This window comes from Physcomitrium patens, chromosome 26, assembly GCF_059467195.1.
Source record: "Physcomitrium patens ecotype Gransden chromosome 26, ASM5946719v1, whole genome shotgun sequence".
NCBI classification, from domain to species: domain Eukaryota; kingdom Viridiplantae; phylum Streptophyta; class Bryopsida; order Funariales; family Funariaceae; genus Physcomitrium; species Physcomitrium patens.
In genome coordinates this window covers 2,343,453-2,355,083 of record NC_143435.1, presented here as the reverse complement: position 1 = coordinate 2,355,083, position 11,631 = coordinate 2,343,453, and the positions used below count along the sequence as shown (strand labels likewise).

General features: G+C 31.0%; 1 protein-coding gene across 1 annotated transcript; it reads right to left on the bottom strand.

Moving 5' to 3' along the window:
* Positions 1–3,932: 3,932 nt before the first annotated feature.
* LOC112277655 (uncharacterized) lies at positions 3,933–6,811 on the bottom strand. The gene is given in 9 exon segments (XM_024510225.3): positions 3,933–4,479; positions 4,481–4,523; positions 4,903–5,015; positions 5,223–5,273; positions 5,424–5,467; positions 5,634–5,712; positions 5,962–6,002; positions 6,305–6,404; positions 6,700–6,811. Coding segments are annotated over 8 exon segments (543 nt in total). The 5' UTR covers positions 6,700–6,811; the 3' UTR covers positions 3,933–4,407.
* Positions 6,812–11,631: the final 4,820 nt, after the last annotated feature.

Below are 11,631 nucleotides of genomic sequence, written 5' to 3'. Positions count from 1 at the left end.
GTTAAACTACTCAAGTAGCAAGATGGTTCAGTTTTAACATTTTGATCTTGCACCATTGTATATTGTCCTTTGCATACTTTGGATGGTATGATGTGGTATTAGCCTCGTCAAATTCTTAAGTGTTTGTTGCTATGTACTAATCTCTATTAGTTGCCATGATTGAGATTATATTGTAAAGATAAAAAAATGATTGAGTTTAAGAAATTTGCCGCTTATAGAGACAAAATGTGGCTTAGAACTAGGAAATGGTGTTTGATATATTGAGGTTAGAAGAGATAGAAGTATGTACATGGTTGATTTTGACTTTTGAAATAGGGAAAGAAAACAAATGCAACAACTGAATGTTGTTTGATTATTGTTGTTTGAAGGTGGTGTAGATAGGAAGCAGTGCTTTTTTGGGATATAAGAGGAATAGAAATGATTATGGCTAGTGCAATTTATTTATTTATTTATTTAAATATAATAATATTTTGAATTCTAAGTATTATGAGGAAATTATCAAAGAAGTAATAAAACTTGAGTTTATTAATATTGACAATGGAGGCATATAAGTGAAGGTGTTTGACAACTATCTATAAGGCGTTTATTTGGTAGGACTTATTGGATGTGATATGGCTCAAATTATTGGAATTAAAACTTTTTGTTGTAAATAATTTCATAAGACATACTTACTTATAACATAGTAGTGTAGACCTTTAAGATGTTAGATTGGTATTAAGTATTAAGCCGTTTTTTTATCAAATAACTCTAATATATTAACTAAGATTGTATTAACCTTGGATTTTACAGTGATTAGATTTTATTTTGATTATTAAAAATATCAAAGTTATCAATGTATATTGCTAGAAAAAGAAGATAAATCTTAATGTTTAAAAGTCTTAAAAGTCCAAATTCTAATAATTTGGATGTAAGGCAGTCTAAAATCTTGTGAATTAGAAACTTTTCTTTAAACTTATCTTTGATTTGGAAAAAAAATATTGTTGTGTTAAATCAAAACTAAATAATAATTTTTCTTATTGTATATTTTTTGGCTTGTTTATATTTAAAAATGGATATTTTTTATATAATATTTTAGAAGTTGTAGACAAAATTCTTGTTAAGAATAGTTCTACACCTATTAGTAGTTAAATGGATAGTATTGTGTTATAACACAATTATTGAGTGAAAAAATTGATAAAGACCAATATTTATAATTAAACTTAATAGATTAAGGATAGTAAAATATTTAATGTATTAAATATATGTCACAACACACTTAGTTTAAGTTGTGACACTTAGATTCACAATTAAGAAGGAATAGTTTTAAGCAGCAAAGACTAAGATGTATATAAAAAAGAAGGAATATCTAAGAAGACAATAATTAATGGTTAATATTAAAAACAAGAAGGCTTGAAGACCACAAGATGAATTAACTTAAGATATGAGTTGATTAGATGAAGGATGACTTTAATCTTGTTTTTACTTATATTAATTGTAAGACCTAAAGCTTGGAATCTCATCTCTTATTATACAAGCTAGTAGATGACTTGTTGGTCAAGTCTCAAGAAATGTTAATAGTGAAATGTTATATTTTTAAATTCATTAACATTTCACTATTAGTCTTTTATTGAAGGAATAATGGATGTCATATAACAAAATAATAATAAAAAAATGAAATCAGGACTAAATTGATTATCTTATTATTTGAAAAAAACACTACTCAAATTGTAATATAATTGTAAATCAAATAAAATAATAAATTTGATTGTTAATACAACTTATAGATGATTTTAAATTTTGCTATTTCTTTTAATTCATCTTCTTAGTGTTGGAACCTCTAAATCTGTAAATTATTTGGAGTTGCCATCTTTTGCTCCCAATTTGTCATGGATTCCAATACAAATTCCTTATTAGCAAGTTCATTATAACATAGTGCTCTAAAAATACTGCATTGATGTGTAAAGATCCATTTGTGATGTTCAAACATCTGGAACCTATGTTGTAAAGTTATAATATCTAGATTGTAGAGCTATAATATCAAAGATACCATTGATATTAATTTTTGCGTAGGTTGGATGTATTATTATTCTTCAACGAGACTATCTTTGTTGGATGAAATTCTAAGGTTGTGTTATAATGTTGCCTCTTTGCATACATGTTATGATGGTGGTCTCTTTGGTGTAAGTGGTATGATTGCTGGAGTAATTGATAAAGATTGCTTTGCTTTATTTCTTTCTTTAGAAAATAGATTGTTGTCTAATCCAACTTAGATGGGAGAGTGATTTGCTGTGGATGGTGGTGGATTGGATAAATTGTAGCATGATGCAAGTATTTGAGAGTAGCATTCTTAGTTATTTTTTAAGTAAATCCAATTTTATTTGTATAAAATGAGTTTACTTGGACCGTTTAGAGCAAAACTAGCTTGGTTTGCATAAATTTGTTGGTAAAGGTTTGCACTTTGGCTTGAATTGCAAAGTCACATGTTTTGTTGAGTTTTTGGATAGTTATTGTACTAAGTGCACCTTCTCTTGTTATAAATTTCAAGAGTTTTATGAAGGCTTGATGTTTGTTATAAGAAATGTGAAAAACTCTCTTACATATTGCATTTATTAGATAATTCAAAATAAAAGAATATAGTCTATAAAGTTGGAAGAAAATAGGTTGAAGCTAAGTTTTATATACCTTTTGATAAGTATCATAAAAAATATTAATTTGACTATATATATATATATATATATATATATATATATAAAAATTATAAATATGAATTTATATTATTTTATATTTTTCTTTAAATCATACACAAATATTTTTTCTAATATATTCAATAAGATTTTTATTTATATAGATTAATAACAAAATAAGTGAAATTAATGCATTGTATTTATTTTGGAATTGAAGTATAAGATTTAAATATTTTGTAAAGAATACATCATAATCAAGATTATAGAACTATTTGTAAAATATTCATCAATAGTTTTGGATTTTTTAAATTGATTTCATGAAATAATTTGTTTATTTAAAAGCATTGGATTTTTGAAGATGTGTTTATGTGTTTTTTACTTATTAGTACTTTGTAGAAGAAATAATTGAAACATAAACATAAAAAGAGTTTAAATCAATAAAAAGATTAATAATTCTATTATGATTTCTCTTTTTATATTTTCTTAGTGTGAGTTGGAAATTACAAGAATGTGGTGATGAGTTACTATGATTAATACTATTAGGTCTGTTATTTGTAAATATTGTCGTCTAAATAAGTAAATGTAGCACATGTAATTTTTAAGTTTAAATCTGAAATTGAAGAATTTTTTAAGAATATAAATAAAATTGGATTTACTTAAAAAATTAGTCTCATTTATATTATTGGATAGAACCAAAAAGGTGGTGCAAAATAAAAGTAATTAATAATTATTCTTATTAGAATTTAAGACAAGAATTTATACTATATTTAATTAATATTAATATAAGATATAATTAACTAGGTATTATTTAAAACTGAAGACAATTTATTTTAATTGACTTCAAAACAACATATTAATTTTTATCTTGAAAAAAATAGATTATTCTTATTGTAAAAATTTGTATTTTATATTAGAAGTAGCAAATTACCCCTTAATTTGACAAGTGGACTTTTAGGATTGTATTTTCCAAATCTAGATTAATTTGAGTGGAAAAAAAATAAACTTTAGATATTTCATCTTAAGAACCTTAAAATAAATTTGCAACTATTACAAATCTTCACAATCTCTTCAATACTCTTTTTAATTCCTTTCAAGCATAATTCTATCTTTAACAATCTTGGCCATGATAATACTTCTACTAATCCTACAAAAGAAGTCAAGAATGAAATTCAATGTTTTCTTCAAAAAACATTGTTTTCAAAGTCTCATTTCTTTATTTTCATACATCTAAAATCTAATTTATAAAAATACCTGTACACAATTCTAATGTTAATTTTCAACTGAAATAGCTTCAATTATCATGTCACGATACTGGCTCATTTTGCATAGCCCACCTAGATAACCAACAGTTGCAAAATCACCTACACTATCAAGTGTTTGTGAAATGCAGATTACAAAATTTCTTCAATGTTTCTATAAGCATGAGTTCAACCGAACCGCAGCCCAGAGGTGCCCCTACTCATACTTTATCTCTAGATCCTTTCACATCTTTAATCTTCAAACAACCAAGAAGAGACACACGGGGCAATCGATTTTATACCTATCGCTAACGACATGACGGATAGAAAGAAGGATGTGTAATGTATCATAAGTAAAAGTCACCCTCCGCACCATTATATCAAATAACGCAGAAAAACCCCGAATGCCCATAATCTTCAAAATATTGGCACACACATTGCAGGGACGTAAAGGTTGGAAAAGCCACTTCAACCTCAAGTGTGATACATTACTACCGGAATCATTTTCATTCCGAGGGGTCACTTGGCGTATGCACTTCTCTCGGACTGCAAAGGTTGGGTGATGTCCGTGCCACCGTTGTACAACCAGATGTACCAGTTAAGCGAGGTCGCAACGGTTACCCTGCTCAGCATTACACATACTTAGTGGGTTAGTGTTAGCATTTCCAGTATTCGCAATGTAAGTTTCATATCAGCACCTCATTCACACATAATCTCATTACGAAAAATCGTGCGACACTTACTTCAGCTCCACACAAACACGAAAACCATGAACTTACCACAACAAATAGCATCTGTGAAATACTTTGCAGAAAAATGAACGGAATCATTCAAATCGTTTTTGAAAAATGAGAAGGACCTTGCATATGAGAAACTGAGGAAAACCACCCAAAGGGGTAACATTTTCCGTTGTCCAGGCAAAGGTTCCTAGCAGTTTCTTATCAAATAATGCTTTTGTGGTGGGTTTAACGGGATAAAAAGTATAATGTTGGAATACATACCAGGCAATGTAGGGGATCAACAAGTAGGCAGCGATGGGGTTGACCGGGTAAAAGAGAAATATCGTCACAGTGATAGCCAACCATAGTATCACTATCTCTACGAGTGCGTAACCCTGAAAAAGATAAATGACGAATGCACGGCAAAGGTCATTGATGCGAACTTGTAATCCTGGTTTCAAAGAGGACTCCATGTTCATTCATGTTTTTCCACACACATCATTATAATCACTGACGTCAAATGAAAAGATCAGATTAAAACGATAATATAGAAAATTGTAACAAAGCAGAGATTTTCTTTTGGTTAAGCTCGTGAGACTTACAGGACGGTGCATGCCGAAGAATATTGGAGTCCATAGAAAGTTAAGAGCCAGCTGCGTAGTCCAGCAGTATCCAAGTAAGTCCAGAGGTCGAACTCTTACTTTGTATGTACAGGGCGAGTTAAAATCATCATCTACACTGGCATTTGCTTAAGCGCAAGGACAAGTAAAACCTCTATTCCATCAGGAAAGCAAGAAGCATACCTGGAATATGTAGGCCCCAAGAGGGTACCCTTGTGCAGCAAAGCCTGCAAAAGCAGAGGTATCGTTATTTAACCTGAGAGGGATTAAGCAAGAGGCATGTCTTCGAAAGCAACGTAGAATACTCTATCTCAAAACTACTTTCTACCCGCTTCATCTGCAACTCCACCTCCAAGTAGAAAAAGTAGATCCAAGTTGAGGTAATCTCCTTACCTCCTTCTTTCCACACCAGCCACGAGGAAATCCCCATTAAAATGTAGAGAGTTGTCCACATAACGGGAAAGACCCAATCCTGCATGTCACCAACCACGGTCATATAACTTCAGAAGCATTGCAGACACATGATAATGTGGCAAACGTACGCAATGTCAAAAAAAATTCAATATCCAACAGAAAACTGGAAGAGCCTTCTACTTCATTGCAGCAGCACAACGGAAAAGAATCCTTGGAATACGTTTCAACTAATTTCAAAAAGATAACAGAAAGTTTGCACAAAACAGAGCCAGAGAAGTAGTAGTCAGTGATGATTCAAACAGCATACGGGAGGAGTCCATGACGGCTTGTTCAGCTCCTTGTACCACTCTGCACGGCGAAAATGTGACAATTCATAAGAATTCCTCTCCGACTGCCGAAAACTCCACATATTGACAAAATCCTGATCAACTAAAGGGAAGGTACTTTCGAAGGCTTCAGCACAAGGATGATGGGAAGAGCTAGAAAAGCGACCAGGCACATTGCAAGCGAACCAAACGCATCATACTAGATAGCTGTATGTGCAAACTTTAAGTTCGTACCCTCAAGCATTTACATCTCGCATGCAATGTGCGATACCATCTTCTTCCACACCACGTAACATGTAAAAGAATCGCTAAAGCCCAACTTACCAGTGTCTCCGCCCCCGCCAAAGGCAGTCCCGGAAAACCCAGCCGCCACTGGTACAAACACAGCCACGACCAAGCAGCCAATGCTCCACAGGCTCCACATCTGCGAGGAATCCAAACCCAAAGCCTAAAGCATGAGCCAAATCAACGACTGTCACCCAATTTCACTGCTGCCACTACACGCAACAGAAAATCGGCATGATATGTGACAAAACGAAGGAAAGAAGGCCCACTTTACAACAGCCCACCATCAATCAAGCATTTCGAACATGGACAATGTCACCGTGACCGGCCATAGCGAAACGAACACAAAGCTCAAACTCGTGCATGATTTTAAATTCGTTTTTTTTAAAAAAAACGAGCAATTGGGTCCGAAGTGAGGCAAACAGATTGCATACCTTTCTCGCTGGTCTGACCTCGCAATGCAATCGACGGAATCGGGGACGCAACAAGGCGGCGATGGAGGGAGGACCAGATAAGATGAGCAGTCGACTTGGATCAGCTCCACGCGCCGGACACTGACGGAGATTACGAGACGTGGCGACCTTTTTAGTCGGTCGATTAGTACGGCACCTCTCTAATTACTCGCGGGATTAGGGATGCCTTCCACAGGGGAAGCCCCCGCTGGCCCGGTCACAGGAGTGCCGTCGGGCAGAAGGGCATTGGTGGTGGAAACCGTGTTTTGCCAATACACTTCGAAAGCTATGCAGAATATTAATGATAGTCATGGTAATAACAAATGCATTAATTGATTGAACTTCCGTAGGGAAGGATTTTTACTATAGTGCATTATATTGTTCTTGATTGTTCCATGGCTTTAAATTATTCAGTTTTGTGTTTTATATATACATGTATATATTTATATTTACGAGAAAATATTAAAATAATCCACCCATTTATTAAATTGACCTACCTTATTGTAACCATCATTAGAAAAATGGATCATCTCCCAAAAACATAATTACAATTATGGCTCTCATTTCCATTTCCTCATTTTTATCTTCTCATTCCTACCTCCTTATTTCCACCTCCTCATTTCTACTTCTTTATTCTTAGCCTGTGTTCCCTCCATTCTCAACCTTCTTCATCCCAAACATTCCCATTGCCAACTTTTATCTCGATCCCTCTTGTCCCTCTAAATCTTCCCTTTGTTCTTACAATGTGTCTATTCACTACATAATTAAAGCAAACAACAAAACAAGAGAAGGTTTTGTTTGTATTGAAGGGACATGAATCTTATTTAGTAATTGCATAACAATAATGTATGCACTGTTTTCAATGGCCAAATTGTCCAAAGAATCTCTCCTTGATAGGATTGTAGTAATGCTTAACTACAAAGTAGAATATCAAATCATGCAACAATTGTACATCCATCAAAGATCTTTAAGCAAAGTATGAATCTTCTTTTATTTTGTTGATATACACAATAGAAAAAAATCCTATTATTACACCCAATTACAACGTTCTTGTATTAAGTCATTTTTTCACTAGAAGAAATGCAAGTTTTAAAGCATGAAAGATGGATGTTCTAAGGTTTGAATGTAAGGCTATAGATTTAAGGAGAAGTATGACAATTCAATAATAATGATGTTTAGTTGCTCTCTTGTCTTGTCTATCTATCACATGACACTTCATAAAGCTTCCTAGTAGCCTTACCATAGAATATGTATAACTTATGAGCCTTTATATGCCATCAACAATAGTATGAGCCTTAAACTTTGATCAACTTCCACTACAAGTAATGCTATTCTTTTATTTAGTTATAGTTTAATGTAGGGAACCTCTAATGTTCTCCTTTTCACTTCATTACTTTTTGCAATTGGCCACTTGCAATTTGAGCTCTTAATATACTAGATTGTATTCTTTATAACTAATTTTATAGGTCTAGTTATAATTGTAGCAATCTAATATATCAAGACTTGATACTCTCAAATTGGTCTAATTGAAAACATATAATAAATAAATAAAAAAATTAAAATTTAAAAAATTTAAAATCAAAGAATAAAAATCTAAGATATAATATAATATCTACTTGTACAAAAAAAAAATTAATTGACACCAATGTAACAAAAGATGTATAATTATTTTAAAGCAATACATACAATATGTATATAAACTTGTACATATATAATTATAATTAGTAGAAGATCTTGTATCTTAAAATATCCCATTTTTTATTTTATTATTTGATTTTTTGATTTTTTTATTGCTTAGCTTTTGGGATTAAATTTTGTTTTGAAAATTGGACAAATACAATTGCACAACTAGGCTTATTTTTTGTAGCATCAAGTAACACTAATGTGAGAATGGAATTATTTGTATGCAAGAGGTTGTGGCAGTAATCCATCTCTCTAACAACTCAAATTTTAAGCTCATACTTACTTATATTATGATATTTGTCAACTTGAAGTGATATAAAGTAATTTGCCTAAGATAATAGCCTTTTGATGAAGAATGTAAAAACTTATTGCCATCTTCACTTAACTTCTTCAGTAACATGTATAGAATCAAATGATATAATTCAAAGTACCATTTCTTTGCATCCATTGATTTTTTCACAATATACTTCTATTTATGAAGTTCAAAGCAATCACCATAATGAACATATATGTTGTAGTTTTGTGTTAAAGAGTCAATCAGTACATAACCATATTTTTTCATGCAATTGAATTAGTTGTGATCAAGTACAAGATGTTGGTTGGTTGAAGGCCTTTGTTGCTTCTTACAAAATATGGAAGATGCATACAAATTTTTATGCATAAGGATAGATTTTGAATTATGGCAAGGCTTTGGGTGAAAAAAAATAATAATATTTATACAAATCTAAATTAATGTTCTACTTTATAGTATAAGAACTTTAATAAAGACAATAATTTATGAGACTTTTAAATCTAGATTAGGAAGAGGGCTTCATTCCTCTCTCTCTCTCTCTCTCTCTCGGAGTTATGTGATGATGTTCTATAGAACATCTAATATGTGTTGACTTTACACGACATATGCCTTAGCTTACAAGGAAGTTTTTTACGTGTGGGCTATATAGTTAGCTTGTTCTTCAAGCTACCAACATGCGTAGCACATGGCCAACTTACTGAGCACGTTTTTAACCTAAAAAGTTAATTATAGACACCTATAAAATAAAAGTAGCATCTATAGAGCTTCTTGAAAGCTTGAATAGAAGATATTATGGAATTAACCTACTTTTACCTATTTTTACCTAATCATATAGATAATTATTGGTTTATATGTGTATGTCTATGACAGATGCTTTATTAGAAGTTGTTGGATTACAATTGAAAATGTCAATACCAATCTCAAAACTCAACTTAGATTTTTTATTCTTGCTTGATCACAATGCATCTCTATATTGTAAATTAGGCAATTCATATTATCTTGAGCTTTGCAATTGCCCATATTTACAAATGAATATTGGAACAATCAAAAGTTAATAAATTTGAATGAAAGTGAAGATAAGAAAAAAAAAAAAAAAAAAAAAATGATAAAATCGTATTCACTAAATGGACTGATTTTTATCCATGGTTGTGCAAGCTACAAAATGATATTGCTTACTTGGATAAAAACGTATGGATAATATGCAAGACCTTCTTAACACTAGCACATTACCAAATCTTCACATATTTATATGCATATCTATAACAATTTTTTTTTTGTGCTTTGATTGCTTGCTTCTTTAACCTACCACCATATTTATGGCAATTCTAATGCAACATCTTGAGTTGCATTTCTTTGCCATTTGTTGTTATGTAACTATTAAATAGGATTCTTGTTCCTTCACTACAAATAAAGCCTTCTCTTATATTATTATTTTTTTTCTTTGATCACATAGTTAACAGACGAGTTTTAGCCTTGTGTAGGACAATCAATTGACATATAACTATACTTTCTCACGTCCTTCCCTTTCAAGAACAAAAAAAAAGAAATTTACATGAGGAGACAAGGGGGATTAAAATAAGAGTTGAAAATAGAGGGTTTGGAATGAAAAAGGCTAAGAACTACAAAAATAGAGGTTATGAATGAGGATGTGGGAATGATAGTCATGATTGTAATTATGGTTTTTGGAGATAATCCATTTTTCTAATGATAGTTACAATAAGATGGGTTGATTTAATAAATAGGTTAATCACTTTAATATTTTTCTATTTACATAGTATAATAGAATTGTGTCTATTCAATAAAATCAATAAAATATAAGTATTTATAATGTAAAAATATATGTTTTCTTGTTATGTATTGTTTTAAATATAATTAAGATTTTTTTTATTTTTTTATTTTTTTTTAATCTTTATAATAATGAAGCCAAAAACATCACAATAAATATAATATTTCTTAATTTTTTTTCAAGCTAAGTGCTTTAGTTGTCAAGGTGGCTGGAATTCCTTTAAAAAATATTTAGTAAAAAAAATACAAAAAAAATTTTACTCTTTTGTTGGTTCACTGGATGAATATATTAATCAATAAGTATATATATATATTTATATTTTATTGTACCTATTTTTATTTTGAATTGATGATGATGATGATGATGACGATTTTTATGTAGATGTGAAGACTTAATACAATTCTATCAACATCAAAGCATTTTTAAACATTTAGAAAATATATTTTTATAATGGATGGTTACATAATTGCATTTTTTATTTTTTATTTTTTAATAAAATGATATCTTGTTTCTAATAATTATTTGACTATAATCTACCAATAAAACCATTATTGTAAAAATACTTTAAAAACAAGGTGTTGAAAATTTTGAAGTTTTAAATAAATAGACATGATAATGGAAGACAAGATTTTGTAAGTTTAGAAATTTCATAAATATAATAGATCATTCTAATAAGTTCAAATCTGAAGTCATAAACTTCAAACACAACAATCACACAAAAATCAGATTGAAGCTTTTGAAATAAAAAATAGAAATAAGATTAGGGTAGAGAAAAAAACGTATATATTTGAAGTCATATTCACTTAAAACTATTTCTTCAAATTTCATAGTTGGATAAACAAAAAAAGCTTTTGAATTTTCCCAAGGAATAAACTTGTAAAGAATGGGTTTAAATTTTGGATTTATTGGCTAGTCATATTCCAAGAGTGAATTAGGGTTTCACGTGACGTAGCCTTGAATTCTGATCTTGTCAATTAGTGGCACTGACTAAGATTTTCCAATTATTTACAAAATCGTCTACATTCGTCGGCGGGAGAAGAAAGCACGAGTCAATTTGAAACCCAACGGTAAAAGGGGTGGGTAGCGCGGGAATGGATAACCGCGGAGGAGGCCAATTGCCGGGCCCTCTTCACCGACAACCCCCTCTCCTTCG